General features: G+C 38.0%; 1 protein-coding gene across 24 annotated transcripts in view; it reads left to right on the top strand.

Moving 5' to 3' along the window:
- Window positions 1-27,088, top strand: part of LOC145306520 (salivary peroxidase/catechol oxidase-like) — a 48,529-nt gene that overhangs the window by 9,831 nt on the left and 11,610 nt on the right. For all 24 annotated transcript variants that reach the window (XM_080148678.1, XM_080148691.1, XM_080148689.1 and 21 more), the window contains 14 exons: window positions 432-500; window positions 1,224-1,279; window positions 2,556-2,608; window positions 3,120-3,215; window positions 4,597-4,719; window positions 6,082-6,197; window positions 14,096-14,173; window positions 16,139-16,203; window positions 17,010-17,110; window positions 17,481-17,567; window positions 18,054-18,100; window positions 19,469-19,570; window positions 20,790-20,877; window positions 22,696-22,832. In XM_080148678.1, the coding sequence (XP_080004804.1) occupies window positions 432-500; window positions 1,224-1,279; window positions 2,556-2,608; window positions 3,120-3,215; window positions 4,597-4,719; window positions 6,082-6,197; window positions 14,096-14,173; window positions 16,139-16,203; window positions 17,010-17,110; window positions 17,481-17,567; window positions 18,054-18,100; window positions 19,469-19,570; window positions 20,790-20,877; window positions 22,696-22,832 (1,218 nt within the window). The remainder of the gene's footprint in view (window positions 1-431; window positions 501-1,223; window positions 1,280-2,555; window positions 2,609-3,119; window positions 3,216-4,596; window positions 4,720-6,081; window positions 6,198-14,095; window positions 14,174-16,138; window positions 16,204-17,009; window positions 17,111-17,480; window positions 17,568-18,053; window positions 18,101-19,468; window positions 19,571-20,789; window positions 20,878-22,695; window positions 22,833-27,088) is intronic.

Genomic DNA, 27,088 nt, shown 5'->3' with positions numbered 1-27,088 from the left:
TTATCTTGGAATTCCTGTGGTACCTTTCCACAAAATAGGTATAAAACTTCTTCGGACCTATGTAAAGCTACACTGTAAAGGACAACCATATTGGTTCATCGTTCAGCAAGATCCTTCGATACACACAGATAGATAGATTCATAAATATCCTGTTTCTTTTATATAAGAATAGTTTATTATTTTTTCTTTTAAATCTTTGGATCATGGAAAAAAAAAGTAGCGGGTTTTGTCACATTTTTTCACAGTAGCTTTTAATAGGTTATTTTAGGTTAGGTAAATGTTAATGATTGTCTCGGCGAATTAGGAAATTGGCCCCGCAGGGGCTAGAAATAGGAAAAAAGCTACTGTAAAAATACGACTAAACCCGCTACTTCGATTTCTTTCCATGGTCTAAATCTTTTAATCAATAATTTTTCTTGTTGATTTTCAAGGTCATTTGATGGCAGCTGTAACAACCTACAACAACCTTGGTATGGAATGAGTAATACAGAGTTTAAAAGGTATTCACATTAAATCTATTTAAAACTCTAGGCCAGGGTGATGTAATTGTAGTAGTATGGAAGCAAAGAATTTTATAGAAGCTACTTACCCAGATAATCCTGTAACTATTATGGTTGTTTGTGTTTGAAAGGACCATCTGCAAGAATGTGCCCTGCAAGGGGAGGGAGGGCCTTTCTCTTATTTGCATAAAGCAAGTCATTGTACTGATTTAAAGTTATAACCAACCACCTGTCATGCCTACTGAGTGGAGGGGAGATGTCTCCCCCCAACCATCCAAAGAAACTTCCCATTTCCCTAGCTGCGCCTCTACACAGCCCCTTTTTTGCCCCTGTTCATCCCCTCCATCACAGTGACCACCAGGCCCCCCAGGCTGTTCTCATGGCTGACCTGCAATCTATCTATTGTGTATATGACTATTTATATGGATGTAATTCTGTATTTTAACTCGGTTCAAATATACCTTCTTTCCAACCTTCATCTGTCTATTGTTTTGCTGCCCAACTATACCGTAGCCGTTTCCATCTTTTACTCGTGCCTCAACAGGGTACCCTCCCCAAAAATAGATATAAACCTTTCCAGGACCTATTAGAAGCTACATTGTATAGGATAAACTAATCGGTTTGGCAGTTATCGAGATCCTTCGGTACAAACACACAGACTGACATTCGGTTGCTTTATTATAAGGATGGGCGTGTGCCTTATTTACATTGTTATTATTTTAGATTTTTGTCCCCGGCATATGATGATATGGTCATTTCTCCCCGAAACTCTGTTTCAGGTTAGTTTTTTTTTTTGGGGGGGGGGGGACAATTTTTTTTATTTGCGATTTCTCTTAAGATGGTTGTAGTACCCTTTCTTCAAAGTTAAAAACCTACTCGGGACCAACGAGAGGCTACAGCAGGGAGTAAGGGAGGAGACAATGGGCAATTACTTCAATTTTATAGTTGTGACCCTTTATTTCCAGATAAAACGAGTATTTCCATTATAGCAACTTTTATTGGTAATTTATAACTTTTTGAATTAATTTTCATTTGAAATGCACCATCCTCAAAATGATATTGCACTAGAAAACTTTCTTTCTCGAGATCAAAACTCTTGATTATAATTCATTTCCATAATTGTTAAGATTTAAACTATGGAAAATTAAAAAAAAACAGACTATTTTTCTTTTATAACTACTTTTACCCATAGTTTTGTATTGAAATTATTACAAAGCTTAGACATGAAAAAAACTTTTAAAAATTTAATTATAAATTTTTTTAAAACAAATACCTTCCTACAGAACTTTTAACACAATTTATTTCATTATTAAGCTAAAGACAAAAAAAATCTTCTTTAGATTAAATCAATAAGAAACCTCTAACATGTCTAAAGTAATGAAAAGAGCTAATCGCTATGGACGTACGGAGGGCGGGACCTAATTTTAGGAAAGCCTCGCTCATAATCACTAATAATCTTAACATAATTTCTTTCTACAACACAATAATCGGAATAAATATTAAACAAGAATTAGATATAAAAATTTATTAAAATGATTCAATTTACAAAAGTTAAATAATTTTCAAAATCAAATTATTCCGTCTGCTTGTTATTGTTTATCTTTTTGTTAACACTTTAGTTTGCCGTGAGATAATGCATGATTTCTGGTGACGTCATTCATACCCAAAGTTGGTTAGAAACTGCTAAATTCTTGTACATTCCCTTTAAGCAAGTACCCAAAGTCTGAGACTTCTAAAAATTGAATTTTCGATCCAATGTCCCCTCCCTTACCCCCTGGGCTATAGTGTATTTATAGTAAAATGTCTGTTCTGCGTTTAGTGAGATTGTTAGTCACTGACACACATAGACATACTGTTACTTTGTTAAAAGGACTATTGCCCTTTGAGGTGTTGGGAGGGGGGGGGGGAGGTTGTGGTCAACCCACCCAACTTTCAATTTTAGCTTTAAAAAGAAATTTTAGCTAATACTCATTAATTCTTATTGTCCGTATTATCATCCTTGATTTTTTGTGTTTCAATACTTTTGGATGTTGTCATCCTTGTTCACTTTTTTAGGTGCTGATCTAGACCTCCCATCTGGAAGAATTCTTTCCTTGTTGGTGCATGCGGTATGGTTTTAATTCTTTTTTCCAGTATGGCTTCGAAACCGATTATTATCCACTGGATTAGTACTACTTTTGAGCCAAACTAAAATTCCCGTATTTTATTACAGACATTTTACTACAAATATTTAAACATAAAATTGATACCAGTTTTGTTAGTACCTCGTAACAAAACTCGTTTCAATCTTATAATTTTTTTATTTTAATATCCACATAAAGCTGTTTTTATTACGATGCGATATATAATTTAAATCCTAGTTTATCTAATCCATCCAATGAGCCTAATTATAATTAACGTTTTCTTATTGGTTGGCTTAATAACTTTATGAACTTAAGTGAATTTGATTAGTTTTTTTTATTGATTTGAGTGTTCAAATGTTTCTGCCACAAATTTTTCGCCACAGGAGGGGTACTTTTGTGTATAATCATTAGGGATGTTATTGTTCATCCATTTATAAGCCATTGTCTTATTCCTTTAGATCCCTGATGATTATAGAAAAAATCTCTTTTTTTTTAGGATATCAAAAGGTGTGGATTGTCTGCCAATATGATGCACATATGGTATGGACAGATGTTGAACCATGAAATGTCTAGGAAGGTTGGCAGCAGAGCGGTGAGTTTTTAGTAGCAAAGCTACTAAAAATTTTGAAATTTTCTTCGTTCCGTCCATCTGATATAATTTGAAATGTCCGTCTGAAAAGTATAGGGGAAAACCTGATATTCTCGGCGCCTTATTAAGATAAATGCCTGAAATTTTTAGAGCTTAAATACATTCTTCATATTTTCATCAAAATTGGTCAATTTATTGGGTTGCTAGATTGATTCCTACATTTTCAAGTTTTCATGATTTCCTCGACTCCTATTTAAGATAGACAGCTGAAATTTTTCAGGGATTAAATAAGTTTTAATTCTGCATACTTCTATAAAGTTTTGTTGAGATTTGCGTATTAGTTTGGGTGCTGTTTCGATTCCTAGGTTTTTTAAGTTTTCATGATTAAATTTACCTAGTCCCATTTAAGACAGACGGCTGAGACTATTAATTAAATAAATTCGTATTTTACATATTCCCACAAAGTTTCATTAAGATTTGCTTATTGATTGGGTGCTTGATCGATTCTTAGATTTTAACGTTATAAAGGGAGGAGTAGCACGATTTCGAAAGCGTAGCAACTCTATAATCGTTACCAGAATGTCCGTACGTTCAATTTAAACATGTTGCTTTTTTACTTTTTTAACAACAATTTTTTATGTGATAAAATTATACGATTGATCTGATTTTTGGATTACTGAATCCAATTACAATTAGATACAATAATACAAGAGTTAAAGTTCGTCTGTCATACCGTTTTAGAGCTTCTCTTTTATGGATGTTGTCATCTATGTTTATTTTAATACCCGCATAAAGGGAGAGGTCATTTTCTAGTAAATCCCGTAAAGGTGTGTGTTATAAGGCCTAAAAATAGTAGTAGAACGATAAGGTGCTCTATATATTTGTATTTCCTATTGAATAGAACAATAGGGAAGAAATTTTTTTTTTTTTTTTTTGATAACCGTACCTGGAATATCTGAAATTTCTATCAAACGCTTTGTTTGGCTCAAACTGACACAAATAAAAAAAAATATAATTATAATAAATCAACCTGTAAAGAATGACTTCTTCCTTTGTTTAATGGTATAGATTGTTCTTAACCTTTACCTTGTACCTATAGAAAACATTATTATTATAATTATATTTTTTTTTAATTTTTGTCAGTTTGAGCCAAACAAAGCGTTTGATAGAAATTTCGTATTTTTTTTAGATAATCCAGGTACGGTTATCAAAAAAAAAAAAAAAATTCCCTATTGTTCTATTCAATAGGGAATACATATATCTAGAGCACCTTATCGTTCTACTACTATTTTTAGGCCTTATAACACACACCTTTACGGGATTTACTAGAAAATGACCTCTCCCTTTGTTAATAATACAATGAGATAAATAACGATTCTTTTAGTTGAGATGTTGTGATGAGACAGAGAACATGAACAACCTAATGTGTTACCCTATAAAGCTGGATCCTTCAGATGACCAGTACATGAGTGAGGATATCTCGTGCATGAGCTTCACTAGATCACAGGTTGTAAAAATCCCTTTTTTTGTGGGTTTCCTTCTCCTCAGTCCTTCCTTTTTAGACGTATTTTATGACGTCGCACGTGACATTTCAGGCTTTCTCGAATTTAATGACACGGTCTGCACAAAAAAAAGCATGACGACGTTGTGTGATAAGGAAAGTTCTCTGAGAGGTGCGCTGTGCGCGGCATGTTGTCATTATTTTGATGTGTGTCTCTAAGTGGCTCGATCACAATATCCAAGCTAGTTTTGCCGTACATTTAAAAGAGAAGGATATACGATTCTTTTGAAATAGATAAAAACTCATGCATGAGCTTCACAAGATCACAGGTTCATTAAAGCAGGGATCTAAAGGGATAAGACTATGGCCAATAAATTGATGTACATTCTCTCATAATTATACACAAAATTATCCCTGCTGTAAATTTACACTATTGGTTTGGACAATTGGGCATTTAACATAATGAACCAACCAATTAAAATTCAATAAAAGTGAAAGAGCATATAGTGTCATGCAGTACAAATAACCAATGATAGGCCAGTAATTGACCAATGGTAAATTTTATACTGGGCTATCATTTTTCATTTGTATTGTATGATGTCAATTTTTATTGAACACTATACGCCGCGCTGTTTCAATAAAAATCTCCAAAGTTGTTAAAAAGTTATCATGAAACTTTTTGGACTAGTTTAATTTTCAGCTCAATGTCCCTCCAATTTTACTCAGGGATTATGAAGGATAAGACAATCTACCAAACTACCTCGTAGATTGATGCAGATAAAAAAAATTTTGTTGAAAAGTTTGGGCACAACTAGTTTGGAACCAACCATATAAAATTCAACAAATACGATACCTAGAGTGACCCCTTTCACCTTTTTATAGGACCCCTAAATATTGTTTTGGATTTATATCGCTGGCTATACCTTATTTCTGTATTTCACGGCACCATAAATGTTTCATATCACCTTGCTAAACCTACAATTTTTGCAATTACTCAAATTATTCAGCAATTGATTATTAATTATTAGATGTTGCACGAACTGACCAAAAAATAAGGCCCATATTAGCAACCTAAATTTCCCCCGGTTGATATATCCAAGTTTTCAATATCAGGGATATAAAGGGATAAGACAATGGCCGATAATTTGATTTAAATCTCCAACGATGATTTACAAAATTAACCTTTCTCTAGTATATAATTAGTCATTGAAAAGTTTAGACACTCAAATTGATAAACGAACCAATCAAAATTCAAAAGGACTCAAAGCTTTTAAGCCAACGAATAGTTAACGTTACTATAAAACTAGACAAGTGTAATAAACAGTCCAATGTCCCCTCCCTCTCTGATTTAATATCTATTTATATCAGCATGCTGTGTCGGACCATTGTAGACTGGGCCCCATGAACCAACTGAATGCCCAGTCTGGAGTTATGGATGGCAGCTCTTGGTATGGTGCGGATAAAGCAACAGCTGACAAATTCAGGTATGGTTTGGTTTGGATAGAAAGCCTAAAATGTCACTTGTGACGTCCTAAAAATGCATTTTTTTTGTTGGGGGGGGGGGGGTTCCTTCCTCCTTCTCCTCTCATCCTTCCTTTTTAGACGTATTTTTATGACGTCACGCGTGAAATTTTCGGCTTTCTTGTGGTTTGGGTCCGATATTTTTAGAGGCCTTTCAGCAAGATAGAACCTCAAGGCATCATCCGCTTGTAATTGGATGCTTTACTCAAACACCCATGGATATTAGGTTAAGTAACTACCAACTCTTTCATTGCACAACATTTGTCTGAAAGTCCTTACTGTGCATGAATGGTAATGAGTTTCACCTGTTTATGTAGCACACATGACATAATCGGTTTTTCAGGTTGAAACCTATATCTTTTGGCTGCTATTTCAGATAGACAGCTGAAATTTATTGAGTGGATTTCCTGTACATATTTGGGAGGGTGGTAGTGTGGTATCCGCCGAGGATAAATGGCAGACACCGGAGTTCAATTAGATTACGGCAGTGTGATCAGACGTGGACACCTTACTATAGAGAAGCTACGCTTCTCTAGCATTCACTAGATAATAATCAACATCTATTTCAGTTGTCACTTTATTGAAGGTCTAAAGAGTACTAAAGCTATATACAACAAACAATAGTTACACAGATAGGAATAAATAATCATAACATAAAAGCATTATAATACATATACAATAGTCAGTTTGGGCAATAATGATCCCCCATCCCTGGAAAGGGTGGGGGGAATTAACAATGCAGCTTAACAATAATAAAGCTTGTCAGATTCAATCATTAATTTAAGGCATAGGGAGGGGGTCGGCAGACCCCTTCCCCAGGACTCGGGGGAGGGCCTGTGGCCCTTCCCCGAACCCCGGTCAGGGGTGCCATAGGCATGGCTCACGGTTGCCGAATACCACAACTCTCCCCTCGGAAGGCTGGGAGAGGGTTTCCCTACCAGACTTCCGACAGTGGTTGAGGCCTTCGGCCCGCTCCTTAGGGCTAAGATATATACAAATGATAATGATTCAATGGAATCCTAGTGGTGAGTCTTTTCAGGGCTGATGGGCTCCCAACGTGGGATAGAAGGCAGAGGCTGGCTTTGGTTGGACACGTAGCTCGGCGCCGGCAGGTGTCAGGTTGGCGTGGGGCACAGCTGTTGCTGGGACGGTCAGCAGCGGGGCATTCTGGTTGTTGTTGGCAGCGGCTGGGGCACTGGCTGCCAAGTTGACCGTCTGGGCGGCAGCCTGACCTCCCGAGGGGCCGCGGGGTCTTCCAGAGGGCGGCCCTGGCCTGCCTGGGCGGTCATGCCCGCTATCGGCTGATTGCATGGACACCATTTCCTCGGCTGCTTCCCGGCCGATGGGAATGGCATCCCAGTCTACTGAAAAGTCCCGAGACTTGGCATGGGTGCGCCGGGCTCTGGCCAAGGCCTTCCTGTACAAAGTTGGATGGTACAGGAACACCTGTGACATCGCATTCATGGCGGCCCGTACACCTCCTTGTGCGGCTGCCAGGGAAATGATGGTCAGGTCCCCCAGCAGTTTGAGGATTAACAACAGCAGGCACAGTATGGCTGCGCCATCTCCCCACTCGTGGATAGCTTGTCTGAACCCCGCCCAGACATCCAGGGCGGCCTCTCCTTCCTCTGCCAGTCGGTTGATATTGTAGGACACTATCCCATGGTCCCCAGTGGCCGAACAGCTACCTTGCTGAACGCATGAGCCATAGGACAGGCCGGTCAGCATGGCGCTTTTATACGCTGGGAACGCCAGCAGTTGCTGCCAGTCGTTCAACTCAGCCTGCGAATACAAGCCCCCTGAACTGAAGTCATCCAAGGGTTCTGTCAGCAGCTGCTTGGGCGTATCCAGCGGGGGTGGCCTTTTCTTAGGTGCGGGGGTTAACTCTATCCAGCCTTCCTCCGCGTGCACAGTCAGGGGGTATGTGGAGGAGCAGGGAATCTTGGTGGCGTGGCCGCTATACACTCGTGTCACGGCGTCTACAAATCCTGTGGGTTCCACTGGTACTTTGTCCCAACATTCCTTGCTTTCACGGACAACGTATTTGTTGCGTTGGCAGGTAAGTTGGAGCAGGACATCTCCCCTCAGCACTGAGAACGTGCTCCCCTGGACACGCACCGGGTGGGCCGGGTCTAGTTGCTGGAGCTTCCAGCAGTTGGCCGCTACTTCTTCTGCTGCTGTGCTTTTCATGCGTGTCTCCAGAGTAAATCCAATATAACCTGCATGTATCTGGGCCTGCAGGGGGACATCAACATCCCTGGCCGATACTCTGGGCAGCGCTGCCGCGGCTGGGTCGGCTGCCACGAACAATGCTGGGTGGTTGGTGGCATGGGCCTCAAAGTTGCAGTTCACTATTGAGGTGGGGTTGGTCATGTTGATGAAAAACTGGGCTTGATGGTCAACCAGGAACGCATCCATCACTAGGCTAGGCTGGAGGCTGTGGATCAGCCTCAAGGGGCAATCTCTCCCCAGGTGGTCCCACACGTAGGTTGCTTCCCCAGTGATGCAAGACAGCTCAGAATGGGGACATTCTAAGGCCAGGTGGTCAGATTGGGACTCCACCCGTCCATCCTCTACTACGTAGGTCTCTTCCTTGACCAGCAGCCGTCGTTCCTGGAGCACTAATTCATTGCGGTACAGCTGGCCCTCGAAGTGGACGTCCTCCCCTTCACAACCCACACCCTCGGGGCTGTTGACAAGGGCGCCCACCATATCGAGGGTGAAGAACAGGGGATGGTTCAGCTGGAACGTCAGTGGCTGGGTCTTGCCTGGCAGCGTGTAGACTCGGTTCCTGGCCAGGTCTCGGCACGTTTCTGGATCGATCTTGGTTGGCCTCATGAGGGTGGGGACCGAGGTCACCTTGAGGTGACCCCATACCCCACACCTGAATGTCCACTGGGACACAGTGAGCTGACAACTGTATCCTGTTGTTTCCCTAATCTTGACTTGCTGCAGGACGTGTACTTCATGGCCCAGGGGCACCTCCTGGTGTAGCGGTTCCGTGCTACACATCTTTTCTTTATTGTAGGCTGTGACGTGGGTGGGGTTGGCGCAGTCCCACCCCACCAGGACGTAGCTGGTTGTAGGCCACACGGCTGCCAGCAGTAGTCCCCACAGGACCATCCACCAGTGTGAGAAGCTACCAGGCAGCCATCTACCTCGCACACGCGGCTGGGGATCTTCGGCTCGGGTCATGGCTGCTTCTCGGGGCTGGACACGGCTGGGCTGCTCCTGGCTATATACAAATTTCCATTGAGCATTATCTTTGTGTGGCCGGGGCACCCCGATACCCTCCCCAATGACAGACTGGCAGGCGACTGGCGCTTGCCTGGGTGTCGGCTCCCCTAGCCCCAAGGGGTCCCTTCCCTTGTCCATGGCATGCCCAGTGGCATGGGGCTGAAGTGCGTGTGGCACAGGCTCGCCCTGACTCATGTCCCTCCCCTGCCCTAGGAACTCAGGTGCATGTGGCACAGGCAAGACCTTATATCCCCAGCCTCTGGTGCAGGGGGCACAGGCAAGGTTGGGGTTTTACAATAGTTTGGATACAACACATTTGTTAAATTTAACTTATCCTAGCTCGACTGGAAGTGCTGGGCAGCTGGGTTCCTTCCGCTGGCAGGGGGCGCTGGATGGTGTATAGTTGGGCTCTCCCTACAGGCTGGTGGCGCTGGCTGACTGGGGGTGACGGGTGTCACCCCTTCCTCTGGGACTGCTGGCTCGTTCCAGGATCCAGGTATCTCGGTGGCGGCGACGGTTGTCGCCCCAGGCACCAGGTTGGGGGCTGGCTCGTTCCAGGATCCAGGTATCTCGGTGGCGGCGACGGTTGTCGCCCCAGGCACCAGGTTGGAGGCGCTGGATAGCACCCCCCAGTCATCGCAGGTGGCGGCGCCGGGTGGCGCCCCATACATCGACTCTGATGCGCTGGCTAGCGCCTCCTTCCTCTCTCGTTCAGCGGCCGCCAGGGCCTCCCCGTACACTGCCTCAGTGACGCTGGGTAGCGCCCCTCCACTCTTGCTGGGTAGGCTCGGTCGAGCAGGCTCCATCATGTTTAGGCTAAAAGGCTGGGGCCTCAGAACTTCTGGCTCGGCGATGTTGTTGGGTTGCACCAACTCCGGCCCCAGGTGGTTGAGACTGAAGCCCAGGCCAACCCGGTTGGGTTCAGCCGCGCCTCCCAGTACGTTGATCCTAGCTGGAACGGTCCCAAACTGCGGCATTCCGTCGGCTCGGCCCGCTGCGTTGGGGGCGGCTGCTTGCTGCGGTGGTGCTGGGGGCGCGCTCCCTTCCATGTGGGCTACTCTGCTGGGCTTCCCTGGGGGAGCCCCCTTGTCTGCGGTGCGCCTACGGCCGGCTACCTGGTCCCAGTTGGCTCTGCACTCGGCCGCCGTATGGCCGGCATAGTGGCAACGCTCGCACTTGGTAGGACGGTCACGGCGTGGCTGGGTGCGTCTCTCCTTTAGGCTGACTTCCACCGGCGTCGGGCAGTCTCGAGCTCGGTGGCCTTTCCCTTGGCAGCGGAAACAGCGGCCTGGAACCTTGTCATCTGGAGCGACCTCCCATCTGGTGGAGACCCGGAGCCAAGGCGCCAATCTCCATTGGCTCCGACTCGTCGTAATGGGGCAACTGGATGTTGGCTGATCCCGTGAGCCTGTCGGTGGCGTCCACTAGGCACACACCCTCCTTCAGCTGCTTGGTAATCATTGTGACGGTGAACATGGCTCGCCTCGTGTACTCAGGTACAGAGGCGATCTCATGACTCATCATTACACGTTTCACATTAGCGTTACGAATGCCACGATTTAATTCGTCGACTAATAATTCGAGATCCTCATGGCTGTAGGCGTCCCTATACAAGGCACACTTTGTGGATATGTATGCTTGTATAGGTTCTGTCGAGTGTTGCCTGTAATCCCTAAACGCTTGTTTCAGCGTCTGGGATTCAAAGGCGGGACGAAATAACATTTCACAATCGGCCTTGACTTGTTCGTATGTCAAGGCTTGGCCTGCCTCGCCAAATAGATGAGAAGCCATTTCCGCCGCTTGCCCTACCAGTGACAGTAGGAGGGCGTTGCGGCGGTTGAGGGAGTCATGGGGCGGCACGCGGTAAGCCGCCCATGACATCTCGAGTCTGCGGATGTGGGAACTCCAGGATTGCTTGGGCGGTCCTCTATACTCCGGCAGGTTACTCAGCATCAGCTTGCGGTACTCGGCTGGAGCCGGCTGAGGGTCATCCTGGAGCCATCCTGGGGCTTGGTCGCCTCCTGGCGCTTGCGGCTGCTCCATCGGGTCAACGGTTCAACGGCAGGACACAAAGTTATAAGTCAATATTATAAATGGTTTGTCACTTGAGGCTTTCTAGCCTAACAGCCAACACTGTTTTATCACTAGGTTGGTAGTTTAGTTACAAAGATATAACTTAGCTGTACTTATCACTAGTTTTATTCTGAGGTTGTAGAGTAGGCTGGTAGGGGTAGATAGCTGTTGAGGGTCTGAACTGCTGTCAGGAACTGATTGGGTTTTCCTTTATCACACTATAGATAGGAGGGAGAAGCTTGTAATGCTTTATTTTCTAAAAAATACCTCTGTTAGATGCTATGGAGTAGCTCCGCTCCTGTGTGTGTGTGTGTGCGTGAAATCTCCTGTCCTTGCAGCGCGCTTACGCACCGTCAAATCCGCGCACACAGGTAAAACGCGCACTTATCCCTCAACTCGCTCTCTCATTGGTCCGCTTTGTCCGTTGAATTTTATGATATTTCCGAACTCCGTTGCGCAACCCGTAAATGGCGCTCTGTGTTCCCGGCCGCTAGCTCCACACCGTGGGCAGACTTAGTCAAGTGTGGGTAGGAGGGGGGAAGCGCGTGAGGGGACGGGGTAAATCCGTCCATTCCCCCTGTGAGGAAGGGGGGGAGTGCTGTGGGTTTGAGGTAACTGTGTGATGAGGTAATGGTGCCCTTTCTCCTTAATCCTAGGCTTATCTGTTATGTCACCTTGATTGTATTTCCTTCAATGGAGAGTGGGCCCCTCCCTTTCCTCTGGAATAAGGGGTGTATTTTTGTTGTGCTGTAGGCTTGGGTGGTTCGATTGTTTATCAAGACATTGTTATATTACATCTAGATTCTATTTTTGGCCTTATCACAATACATAACAGATTTGATTACCAAACCTGTTCTATTTTTAGTTGTTATCACAATACACAACAAATCCAAGCCTGTTCTATTTTTAGTTTTATCACAATACACAACAAATTGTTTGCCAATCCTTGCTCATAAATCTATTGTTTAACCATCACACTAGGGTGGTAATCCCTACAATGTGATATAATATCTGCTTTTCTAGATGGGTGGCTGCGCTGTAGCCTCTCAGGATACTTGGAGTTGACGTAGTTTTCTCTGCTTTGGTACACTACACTCGTATGTTGGCTCGCAGCTTGCAGCTATGTGGCGTGTTTCAGCCTATCGGCGGCAGGGAATGTCCCGTCCTGCTAGCGCCGCTTATCCAAATCCGGCTGATGGCGGCAGGGAATGTCCCGTCCTGCTAGCGCCGCTGGTTCGGATCCTGCTATCTCTTGCAGTAAGGTTGGCCTATTTTCAGCCGTTTGCACTTATTTGGCCTGTTTCAGCCAGTCCGCAGGCCTGTTTCAGCCCTTTGAGCGCTCAATTCTCCGTTAGATGTCGGCGCTTCTCGCGGTTCTCCGTCAAGTTTCGCTGTTTCACTTCCACAACTGCCGGATGCAGAGTTAGACCTTGCTATCCAGGGTGGGTAATTCAGGTTGCTTGTGTCAGTTTTGCCAGTTTCACTGCTGGGAGTACCTTAGCCTCAGCTGCGTGTCTGCTCTACACTTGTGGTTTGCCGTAATCTCACACAGCTGTCACCAAAAGTTGTGGTATCCGCCGAGGATAAATGGCAGACACCGGAGTTCAATTAGATTACGGCAGTGTGAACAGACGTGGACACCTTACTATAGAGAAGCTACGCTTCTCTAGCATTAACTAGATAATAATCAACATATATTTCAGTTGTCACTTTATTGAAGGTCTAAAGAGTACTAAAGCTATATACAACAAACAATAGTTACACAGATAGGAATAAATAATCATAACATAAAAGCATTATAATACATATACAATAGTCAGTTTGGGCAATAATGATCCCCCATCCCTGGAAAGGGTGGGGGGAATTAACAATGCAGCTTAACCATAATAAAGCTTGTCAGATTCAATCATTAATTTAAGGCATAGGGAGGGGGTCGGCAGACCCCTTCCCCAGGACTCGGGGGAGGGCCTGTGGCCCATCCCCGAACCCCGGTCAGGGGTGCCATAAACATGGCTCACGGTTGCCGAATACCACAGTAGTACCCTCCTCCAAAATAGTTAAAAACATTCTGAGAACCTATGAGAAGCTACATTAAAAAGGAGAAACCTTTTGGTCCAGCGGTTAGTGAGATCCTTTGTTACTCACAGAAACATAAACATCTTGTTACTTTCATATTGACTAGCGGCTACGCCCCTAGAGGTCTCTAGGGGCACTTGAGGAGGGTGGAGTGAATTTGATAACCCAATTTCTTATTTTAGATTTTAAAAGAAAAAGTAAAAAAAATAATTTTGGGGGTGGAATTTTTTTTTTGGGTATTTTTCATTTTTTGGGGGGGCTGGGGGTGTCCCAACCCCCCAAAAAATAGTTATAAACCTTCCCAGGACATATGGGAAGTTACCCTTTTAAGGAGAACCCGATCGGTTCAGGGGTTAGCAAGATCCTTCGGTACAAACACACAAACAGACAGACAGACATCCTGTTACTTTAGTATAAGGATTTCTCTTTTGACGTTGTCTTTATTTTCACATAAAATAATAAAATATTTTCTTAGGGCGGGCTATGGAGGAAGATTAATTGTTGATGATGTTTCACCATTGAAAGATCTTTTGCCTGGAAAAAACTGCCGCCAGTAAGTATTACGCTAATTAGTAAAGGATAATACAATGCCCGATAGATTACTCTTTTTGCATATTATAATTAGTAGTTGAAATGTTTGGACAAATAACTTAATGAACCAAGCAATTAAAATTCAATAAAAGCCCCCAAAGTTGTTAAACCAACTAATAAGTAAACATTATTGTAAAAATTTGGGTACTGGTGTAATAAAGAGCCCAATAACTACCTCTCTTCCTGGTTATTAGAAAACTTTGGGGATTAGTGTGATAAATAGCCCAACGTCCTTTCTTTCCCTGGTTATAGTAAGAAATCATTGTATTAAACAATAAACATAATTAATAATTTTTAGCCCTAGTGTTCTATCATAGACAGAGATGAGATGATAATCTATAATACAAAGTAGAATGATGTCTGTCCGTCTGTCCCTTAAGATCTCGGTAACCACTTAACCGAACGGATTCTACTCTTAAGGGAATATACCTACTGGTCCTGTGGTGGTTTTAGGCTATTTTCTTGGGCGTGGTACACCCCCAACCCCCCAAAAAACAAATAAATCCCCCCCCCCTTTTTTTGCTGAAGATATTTGGTCCTTTTACGAATTTCGCCTAAATTATATTGATCACCTCTTGGGGCATAGCCCCTAGAAGCGAAGCCGCTAGTGCTTTTATAAACTTTTAAAACGACCTCACTTCCCCACTTCCTGACTTTTTAAGAGTTAATTAGTTAATTTCATTCAATATATTATTACTTTGATCTTAAACTGTTTTTAACCTATTTTTAAAACGTATATAAAAAATATACTATGACACCAGTAGAATCAGACTGCAGAGCCTAAATTTGAATTAAATCTCCAATAAACTTTTTTGGGGGGATTTAAATATTAATTTTTACTGTTGCCGTGATCATTTTGACCGAAGCAAAAGGTTTTTTTTTATTTGGGTAAAATTCGTAGCTTTTAGAGTGTTTTGCTTCATAAATATTGTATTCTGGTATAGAGTAAAATTAGGCCTTATGATTTTACTATAAAAATTCACTAAAAAGTTAATTCTTTATAATATATCAACGAATTAACATTAACATGTTTGTGTTCTCTCACTAATTTTAAAAACATAAAAAATGGCTGTAAAGGGTTAAATGACAACAAATGTTTATGCAATACAACAAATTTAATTTGTCACATATACAAATGCGTTATAAAATAAGATTATTCAAACTTATTTTTTAAAATAATTTTTAAAAGAATGTATCTTTTATGTGTATGGTTTTCATTCTTTTCATTTTAATTAAATAAAAATTATTTAACTACATTGGAAATAAGTCACTTTGTGAAAACACTCTTTTTTTGAATTGTTAGGAATTGAAATAAAACATGACTTCTTATTGGTTAGATTTCAGAATTATTTGTTTTATTGTAAATGTTAGATTTTTCAATTAAATTAATTGTTTTGGAAAAAAAAATTATTTCCAATGAACAGAGTAATGTTTTTTTTATTGTATCAATATAAAGTGAATTATATAAAAATGTTCTGTAAGCCACAATATTACCCGAAGTAAAAAAAGAGCTTTTGCTTCGGTCAAAATGATTACAGCAACACTAAAAATTAATTTTTAAATCCCCCAAAAAAAGTTTATTGGGGACTTAATTCAAATTTGGGCTCTGCAGTCTGATTCTATAGGTGTCCTAGTATATTTTTGACCCCCCATTCAAAAATAGGTTAAAAACAGTTTAAACCAGATTATGTTCTCTAATAAATTGAGACATGTAGCGGGTTTAAATAACTATTCCCCTTCCCCTCCCATCCTACTGATCAATAAAAAAGTTCCTTATAAGCAAATGAATTTGACGACAGATTTCCTTTGTCAATATATCCCCTATATATATCCATTGTAATATCTAGAGTATCTGGTGAAGAGAATGATTGTAAAGCTAATACTGTCAATATATCCATGTATATCCTATATCCATAGTAATGTCTAGAGTATCTGGTGAAGAGAATGATTGTAAAGCTAATGCTGGTGATAACAGAGTTTCTGAATCCTATGGTAAATAAAAAAAATTTTTCCTTGTTAAGTATGAGGTTGTTTGTCTGTGTGTGTACCAAATGACAGGGATCTAAAGGGACAAGAAAATGGCCAATAAGTTGATGTACATCCCCAATAATAAAACACAAAATTACCCTTATGTATATTAAAATTAGTTGTTAAAATGTCTGAACACTCAATGAATCAACCAATTAGAATTCACTATAGTCCCCTCATTCTCTTTAAAAGGATCTCTTTAAACGCTGTACCATAATAGTTCTCTTGCAGGGTTAGGGGAAGGTTTGTAATTACTATTGGAAATCGCACCTAGAAAAGATCATCCGCCCCCCCCCCCCCCCACCCAAAAATAAAACTCTACCTCCGATCCGGCACGAGGCCTCTAGGGGTAATCTGGTAATTACTTGATGGATAGCATTGACTTGCTTTATATTTTGTGAAATAGATTCTGCTAATGGAACATATATGTAGAAATTGCGTAATGGAAGGGGAATAATCAAAAGGCTATTTGATTTTAGCACTTGCTAAGAATAGTTATTTCTCACTTCTTATTATAAACGGCTTTCGGTGGATATTAAATGTACAATCATAAGATTAAAACCAGTTTTTTAAATTGATATGTCAAAGGCGAGGGCAAAAAAACTGGTTTTGATCTTATGATTGTACATTTTTATATTCGTAGAAAACTGGATATAATACAATGCTAGACTAAATTTTTTTTTTATATGACAGAGAACTGGTTCTAACCAACTGGATATTAATCTGTTTTAAATGAATACGAGAAAAGAAGTTTTATGATTCCTGTTAAGGTTTGACTATGGTAACAACGTTGTGGTGGAGGGTGCATAACTACATGGCGGATGAACTCCATTACATGCATTCTGAATGGAATGATGATCAGATCTTTATGGTAAGTCTACCTAATGGATAGTGTGAGAGAACAACTGACCAAGAAATGAGGACTTAAGTATAAACCTAAATTTATGAGAAAATTACCCTGTCATAATATCCACGTATTCTATATTTATTATTACTTATTATAGATTGGCATTTGTATGGTTTCTTAGTTTGGTTATATTTGGAATGGGTATTTTTTTAGCTGTTTATGGAAGATATCAGCCCTAAAATTTAAACCTGACCTAATTAAAACTAACCTTCCTATTCAAAAATTTACCTTAAAATTCTTTAATATAGGTAAAAAATTTAAAAAAGGATTTTTTAAAGAAAAGTACATTTTAAAGCTTTCAAAACTTTTCATTGAAGTTTATTCACTATTTTAGGAAGCCCGGCGTATTACACTTGCTATTTTACAACATACAGCATACAATGAATATTTGCCCCTGTTTATTGGTATGGAAAATGCAAAGGTAAGGTTTAAAGATTTGTTTTAACCTATTAATAACCTTGGACGGGCGAGGCTGCTGTCCTTGATTCTTTAACGTTGAGTCCAATTACCAATAATAACAAAGAAGAGATAATTTCTATTTTTCTGTCCAAACATCCAGGGGTTTAGGTTAAGTAACTCTCAACAGACAATCAACTCTGTAATTGAATGTCCCTTGTCTGGAATGCTTAGTAATGAATTGTGCCTGTTTTGGGACAAGACTTTCACCTACTTTAAAATATTTATTGCACTAGGAATATTTTTTAATGTCTCTTAATAATTTTCTTTTTCTCTATATATTTATTTCATTCTATTTTTCTCTTTTTTTCTCTATATTTAATTTTTCTCTTTAATTCTGTAATTTTTTCTTTTAATTTCAATCTTTCTTTTTCTTTCTTTCACTTTCTGACCCTTTCTTTTTCTTTCCAAACATTTAGTCCCAGCTTTGCAAATTTTCCTATATTTTTAGAAATACGATATATTGCCTGGACCTGGCTTCTTTAAAGGATATAACAGGTACAGTTTGAATCATTCCACATTCATATTTTGTCATTTGTTAGGCCCTAAGGTCCTCCCATAACAGTGGTCTCCAAATATTTTATCGTGTGTGTTTAGTGCCCAGTACTTGTAATGTGCACACTGCTCCTTTTATTTTTTAGCTTACAATTTTCAGAAAAAATTTGTAGATGTTCTATATGATTTGAATTTTTGTTCAAAAAGAACATTTTTTTTCAAAAATGGTATAGTTTGTTAAATACATGTTTAGTGGCGTGTAAAGGGTTTTGACACTCCCCCGAAACCAAACTCGCTTTTGGTTGCAGGGTGGTGGATGTATTACAAACCTCAATATTAGCGAATTTTTAGTTTTATGGGTGCCTCTACACCCCCTTGGATGTCCAAAAACCTACCCAAAAGCCATGTAAGAGTCCCTGAATTGGTAAATTGTTTTTACCACCCCTTGAATGTCGAATTTATAAGGTTGATGTAGACTAGGGTGGGTTGATATTGGACATTTTTTTTCTGAGACCAAAGCGGGGATCTGCAAATGATTTGTATGAGTATAATACACCTCTGGATGATTTAAAATTTAAAAGTCTTAAAACCGCTGACAACCAGACATACAATTGTATAGATATTTGTAAAAGGGTGTCAAAAATTTATTGAATCAGAACTATGGCTTCATTGTGCTCCCAGGAAAGGCATTGAGGAGTAGAATCAGGAACTTTTGACCGTTACAAAAAATCTCGTTCCTAGCCTGAGAAAATCTAAAAAACCTCTACAAATTGGACAATTCTCAATAAACCTTTAAAAAAAGGGGTTTTTTAGTTATTTCTAAGGCTAGGAACAAGATATTTTGAAACGGACAAAAGTTCCTAATTCAGCTCCTCAAGGTTTTTCCAGGGAGCACAATGAAGCCATAGTTCTGATTCAATAAAAATTTTTGAATGTCGTCTTTGCATATTAATAAGTAATCAAATATATTTTGTAGTGGTCGCGTTCTAGAACTCAATTTTTTAAAATTCTTTTTCGGTCAGATATGTTTAAAGGTTAATTTTATCTGTTGCATATCCCCTATTTGTCTAATTCCGATATGAACCCGCCCTTATGTAGACCCTTGTCAAGGGTTATGTAAAATGGTGGACACCTAGAGGGTGAATCCACCCCCCTTTATTTTGCCAGGGGTGGATAAACACCCCTACACCCACCATTCTGCACGCTTACTGTCTTACTATGAATATATATTTTCTTGTTTTAGTCAAGTGGATCCCTATCATAGCTCATCCATAGAATAAGAGGGAATTACTTACATGCATTGTCGCAAATATAGTTATTAAATGTAATATAACCTGTGTCTCTGTGGTCTTTATATTACTCTTGTTTTAGTAAGGTGAATCCTCAGATAGCCAATGTTGTATCAACAGCTGCCTTCCGAGCTTCCCATGCTATGATTGCTGGCCATATCGAGTATAGACATGTCAATGGAACGTAAGTTTTTTTTTGTTTGAGTATGAAGCAGCTTATAGTGTCAATTATAATGCATACTGGCCCACCATTGGTCATTTTTATTGTAATTTCATTTTTTATCAGGCACTATAAGCTGCTTCTTTGAGTGTAGACATGAGGATGGAACGTAGTTTTGTTATAAAAAACTTTCCAGGCTTTGATTTCAATTAATTTCCACTGAATTAGAACCGGTTCTTAGCATTACTGAAGATCATTTTGTATTATATAACAGACTTTTCTATTAATAATAAAATACAAATCCTAAAATCATTCCCTGCTTTGTTCCTTTGGCCAAAAAACTTTAATTATTTCTATAATTTTTCAATATAATAACATAACTGCTAAATGTTGTCTATTGAAGTGAAACACGCATCAGGTTAAAATAACGTACTTCCTGTCTACCCATCCGTTCCCCATCTACTAAATCAACGAACTGGCCAATAAATAAGTTCCTTGTTAGCAAGCCAAATTGGCAACAGTTTTAGCTCTGTAATAATATCCGCTTATTTATTACATCGTTTTATAGACAGCAATTGATGTAGAATATGGTACTACGTCAAACACTAACACTAGATACATAAAACAGTAGATGCGACAAACGCTAGACAGACAAACGGTAGATGCGTCAAACACTAGACTACACCAAACAGTAGAATTTTCAATTTTTCAACAAAAGGTAGAATTTGTAATTTAGGATGATAGGTTTTATGCCAATTATTTTGTTGACTTTAAAAAAAACCCATCTTTTTTGTTTATATACCTTTTTTATCATAAAATGTGAGAAACAGCTTTTTTCATATATAATGCAAAAAAAAGTAACACTGAGGAAAATTGTATTGTCTTAAGTATGTTCTGAACTTACAGATAAACAACTTTCATTTAAAGATTTTTTTTCTAAATCTGTCATTTACAGCATAAAATTAATTTTGCAAGTTATTATTGCACATTTTGCAAATAACTTGCAAATATGATTTATGCAGATTTTCTAAATTACATAGGCATTTTCTATAGATATTCCTCTTTCCAAAAATACCTCTCTTGTCAAGATTGGATAAAAAATCTTTATGGTCAAGATTCCATAACTGTGATTGGGTAGAGGGGGGGACTGAGATATCATTATTTAAGAACACTACAAGTTTCACTTTACCAGAGTAATAATAATCTGGTGTGAGGTCCAATAATACTAAATCCATTATTGTAGCATTGTTGACACCGAGGAGATGAGTGAGATCCTCAATAGCGAACTAGACCATACTATTGATGAAACTGTCATGGGTGCATTACTACAGGTTAGTGATCAAACTATTGATGAACTGTCATGGGTGCATTACTACAGGTTAGTGACCATACTATTGATGAACTGTCATGGGTGCATTACTACAGGTTAGTGATCAAACTATTGATGAACTGTCATGGGTGCATTACTACAGGGTAGTGACCATACTATTGATGAACTGTCATAGGTGCATTACTACAGGTTAGTGACTATACTATTTATGAAACTGTCATGGGTACATTACTACAGGTTAGTGACCATACTATTGATGAACTGTCATGGGTGCATTACTACAGGTTAGTGACGATACTATTGATGAACTGTCATGGGTGCATTACTACAGGTTAGTGACCATACTATTGATGAACTGTCATGGGTGCATTATTACAGGTTAGTGAACATACTATTGATGAACTGTCATGGGTGCATTACTACATGTAAGTGACCATACTATTTATGAAACTGTCATGGGTGCATTACTACAAGTTAGTGACCATAAAGTTAATATGGAATTGAAAGATTATAAAATACCAATTTTTTTGGACCTGAGGAACTGAAGGCTCTGGCTAAGATAATTGGTTAAAATTAGTGATTTTTATTTTGATATTCGTGAAAAATTGTCTGTAATATAAAGCCATGCATGATCTTTTTAGTACAGCTGAGAACCAGTTCTGATACATCGGATATTAATCGGTTTTGAAGCCATATTGGAAACCTTTTTAATTTTTTATCTAGACATCTAGGGGCACTTGAAAGGACAGAGGGTTAAAGGAAGCCTGCAAGAAATAACACGCTTTAACTGCTGAAAGACTGCCACAAGAAGACCCAATACCCCAAATTTAAAGCCTTAAGCTTCAATAACAAAAAAGTTCTAGGCAGTTCAAAATAGCATTTTATGTACAATGGAATTTTTGAAAGATTTCCAATGCTCATAAAAGAAAAAACAATATTAAATTACGTCGCCTAGACACAAAATTATAACCTTATCTTTGTCAGAAACTTAGATTGCCTGTAACCGAATACATTTTTACAATAAAAACACCACTTTTCATAGTCAAAATCTATGAAAAAAATTCGATTTAAATTGCATTTTTAAACGAAAATCATAGCGGAAACAAAGGGGTAAAATAATACAAGCTCAGCTGTGATTGGTTGTTAAGCTGATTCAGCCTTCTGATTGGCTACAGTACATTCGGTGCAACGCAAGTAAAACTTAATTTTTTAAAATGATTTTGACTATAAAAATGGGTATTTTTATTGTAAAAATATAATTAGTTACTGGAAACCTAAATTTATGACAAAAATAAGCTTATAATTTTGTTTCTGGGCCACGTAGTTTAATTTCAAAGTTTTCAACATGAGCATTGCAATTCTTTCAAAATTTTCATTGTACATAAAATGTCATTTTAAAATGCCTAGAACTTTTTTGTTATAGAAGCTGAAGGCTTCAAATTTGGGTTATTTGGTCTACTTGTGGCAGTCTTTCAGCAGTTAAAGCGTGGTATTTCTTGCAGGCTTCCTTTAAACCCTCAAGCTTAGTTTGGAAAGAAAAAGAATATCAACTGGGGGTAGGGTGTAATCTTTTCTAGTGATTGTACACTCCCTTAAATAAACTTTCCTATACTAAAATGAAAAGAAGACCTTATTGGTTGAGAATTTTCAATAAAGAAGGTTGATATAGTGGAGGTGGTTTGAGAATAGGTAAACAAACCTGAATCAGTATTCCGCCCTCATTCTTTAAATGTTCAAGTAAGGTCCAGTTTTTAGTCAAGGTTACGGTGTGGGGAGATAAATGACCCCCCAAATCAATTTCAAACAATTATTTTTATAGTGTCATCACACCGAGGGACCTTCAATGACCCACCAATTGCGTGGTTTGATGTTCAAGAATGATGCCGGCATTGGCAATGATCTGGCGGCCATTAATATCCAACGTGGCAGAGACCATGGCCTTCCAGGATATAACAAGTAAAGTTTTATTTATCTTGCATTGTCCTATCCCTTAAAATACCTTAAAAACTTTTAAAGACTCTGCTATAAAAGGTTTTCATGCTTCTGTTAGACGTTGTCATTTTTTATAATAGCAAAACTACTTTATAATTAACTTTGTCTGTCCATCTGTACCTCCCTCCTTAATGCTATGAGAGACTCAGTGTTTGAGTTTATTTAAATTTTGGGTGATGATTCCCTGTACATATGTTAAAAGTTTCATGATTTTTGTTCAATTAATTTATTCTGTATCTATGACCATTACCCCGTCCCGGATTTGTAAAATTTTGTTAAAATTTTTGCCCCCAGCTAAATTATGGTTTATTTATGCATAAAAATGACCCATGCAAAATATTTTTTCTGTAATGCAAAAATTGCGACGGTACAAGCACTGCAAAGTTTTTAAAATCTGCAAATAATCCTGTTTTTATGGCTTTTTTGGGGCTTTTGTACCATCCCAATTTTAAAGATTTTTACAAAATTTCAATTCAAGTGTGTTGATATATACCTGAAATTTACCAAAAAAAATGGGGGCAGTCTCAATTATAAGATATGAAGGTGTAGCAAGTAATCTTCCAAATACAAAATTGTCAAATTGCATACATATATAATAGGGTTGGGCTGGATACTTTTTTGGACGGATATTGGATATCTGGCTGATTTATAATGCCAGATATCCGGCATCTGGCCATATATCTAGCAAACATCCGTTAATTTGGCCGGATATCTGGTTATTCGGCCGGATATCCGGTAATTTGCCGGATACCAAATATCTTGCATTATAAATCATCCGGATATGCGGTATCCGGCCAAAAAGTATCCGGGCTACCTCTATTATATAAGTATGAAATTAGTTTGATACACAAAACTATCCCTTCTGTAGATTAAACTTAGCAGTTGAAACGTTTATACACTTAACTTAATAAAGCAACCAATCATAATTCAATAAAATTCTCAAAAGTTGTTAACCTAATGAATTAGAAAAACAATTATAAAACTTTGGGGACAAGTGAAATAAACAGTCCAATTTCCCCTCCCTCTCTGAATTATACCAGAGTGTACCAAAAGTCTAATAATAACTAGGGAGGCAGAGCACAATGGACTGTTAATTACACTAGTCCCCGAAGTTTTAAAAAACTTTTACATTTGTTTGCTCAACAACTTTTTAGATTGTTTGAAATTTTAATTGGTTTAATAAGACGTTCCCACCACCTATTGTAATCAACAGAAAGGTTAAGTTTGTGTATAATCATGGGGTATACACGTCTATTTATCAGCCATTGTCTTCTCTATCTAGATCTCTGTACCCAAAGTCTAATAATAACATTAACACTTTCATTTTTATTACATAACTAGAAATAACATGTTACTCAAGGATGTTACTCAGGGATAAGACTATGTCTAATGAATTGATGTACATCCCCATTGATAATACACAAAACTAACCCTTCTGTAGATTAAAATTAGTATCCCTGAAAATTAGTGGTAGAAACGATTGAACACTCAAATTAATAAACCAATTCATCAAAATTTATTGAAAGTTATTAAGTCAACGAATAAGAAAAGGTTATTTTCAAACTTTTGGGACTAGTGTATTAAACGGCCTATTTTGTCCCATCTATTTCTGATACTTATTAAAAGCAAATCTTTTCTATAATGAGTCTGAACGAACTCCGTAAAGGTTTTAGATTAGATTAGATTAGATTTATTATTCTTGGGTGTACATACATAGAAAAAAAAAACAACAAAATAATAAATGAATTAAATGAATATTATATACATTTATATATACAGTCAAATTTTATTGATATGATTAATTTATAAAAAAATTTTCTTCCCAAATGGCAGTTTCCTAAAAACTAGGAAGTATGCAGTAATGTGTATTCACACATTGTTTTCATACAGGCCATATAAATAAGACAAAAAAAATAGAAAAAAAGATAATAAGCAATAAATAAAATCATATTGGAGAGGAAAGAATGATAATAGGAAGGATTGATTAGGACATACAAGTCTCACACCATTATTGCAATAATAGAAATTAAAAAAAATTTTAACAAATAGATTTTGATTGATTTATCAGATTTCAAACAATATTGAAAAGAAATATAATTTTATCTACATTCTTGACATAATGGGTTGTTACACACTAAAGTTAAGCTTGATAACAAAGATTCTTTTAGATTTTTTATAAATTTTTTTCTTGATTGATTGTGGGTTAATAAATCATTATTACAATGGTTATTCCATAATTCTTGGAAATGATACTTAGGAAATCTTTCAATAGATTTAAACTTCGGTTTTTTAACATCAAACATATTAGAGTTTCTAAGATTTCTGGTATGTAATTGATTACGGCGAAGCCATGTACCTTGAAAGGAACTTGGTAGCTTACTGTTTATAAAATCATACATAAATAATAATTTCAAATAATTAGCTGATTCATGTAAAGGAAGGACATTCATTTTTTTAAATAAAGGCATTGTGTGTGAGATGTGTTTCTTACTAAAAACAATTCTTATTGCCTTTTTTTGCAATTTAATTAATGGGTCCATAGTAGATTTTAGACCACAACTCCAGGCAGGTAAACAGTAAAGTAAATGACTATTTATAAGTGAGTGAAAAAGCATTTTTTTGCTATCTAAATTCAGTATATGTTTAGCTCTATTTATAAGAAATAAGGAACTAGAAATCTTTTTACGTAAATGTTCTACATGATATTTAAAATTCAAAGAAGGATCTATAAATACACCTAGGAATTTAATTGCAGGAATATTGCTACTTGAATTGACATAATTTAAGATTTTTATTTTCTCAGGATCAAACTCATTTTCATTGTTAAAGTTTAGCTTAATATTAAGAGCATTCCAATCAATAGTATTTTCATTTTTATTAAATATCATGATTTTAGTTTTATCAGGATTTAAGCTCATTTGATTACTCCTAAACCAATCAGATATCTTTTTAAGTTCATTGTTTAATTTCAGTTTTATCTCTGTAAAGTTTTTACCAGAAATTAAAAAATTACTGTCATCAGCAAATAATAGGGTAAATAAATCAGTACAGTTTTTAAGATCATTTATGTAGATTAAAAATAGAATTGGTCCTAAAATAGAGCCCTGTGGGACACCTCTATCTATGTTCAGCTTTGTTGAGTCAGTGTTGTTTACATGTACAAATTGCTGTCTATTACTTAAATAATTTTTAAACCATTCAAGTTCAACGCCATTAATGCCAATTTTTGACAACTTTTTAATTAAAATAGAGTGTGGAATTGTATCAAAACATTTTGCAAGATCACAGAAGACTCCAATTACAGTTTTATTATCATTTTTTGCTTCAGCTATATAATTTAAGAGGTGTATCACGGGGTGTATTGTAGACTTTTTTGATTGAAATCCATACTGATGTTCAAAAATGATATTATTTCTAATCAAATAGCATGACAGTTGTTGATAAATGACTTTTTCTAAAACTTTTGAGAAAATAGCTAATAAACTTATCGGCCTATAGTTTGATGGATCAGCTTTTTCATTAGAATTATTCCCTTTTAACTTAAAAATAGGTATAACTTTTGCGATTTTAAATTCAGAAGGTATTTTTCCAGTTAAAATAGTTTGGTTAATGACATGAGAGAGAGGAAGGGCAATAACAGAAATTATTTTCTTCAAAAAAGAATTTGACAGGCCAAAAATATCCATACTTTGTTTATTTCCCATTTTTTTAACAATATCTATAACTATATTTGGGTTTATTGTATGCATTTTAAAACTGGAATTATAATTAGGTATATAGCTACACGGATCAATGTTAGAAGGATTTATTTTAGATGATATCTTGCTTGCTACAGAAGTGAAGTGTTCATTCAATTTCTCAGAAATTTCTGCATTATCTAAATATATAGCATCATTAAACTTCAATTCATTGATACATGTTGCTTTATCTTTTGTTTTTCGGATTGCATCTCTAATAATATCCCAAGTTTTCCTCAAGTCAGATTTACATTTTTTTAGCTCATTGCAATAATACAATTTTTTAGCTGTTTTTATTGCACGATTATAGACATTTCTATATCTATTATACATCCTAATATTATCAGCAGTTGGTTCATTAATACTTAACGTGGACAATTCAAATTTTTTATCTCTACATCTCATTAAACCATCAGTCATAAATTTTTCAATTTTATGTATGTTCTTATTAATTCTAATCCTTTGTAAAGGAAAAGAAAGTTC

Source organism: Acartia tonsa, chromosome 14 (genome assembly GCF_053477335.1).
Source record: "Acartia tonsa isolate MP-2025a chromosome 14, ASM5347733v1, whole genome shotgun sequence".
Taxonomy (NCBI): Eukaryota; Metazoa; Arthropoda; class Copepoda; order Calanoida; family Acartiidae; genus Acartia; species Acartia tonsa.
The sequence above is the reverse complement of the archived record's forward strand: the minus strand, read 5'-3'. Positions and strand labels throughout refer to the sequence as shown.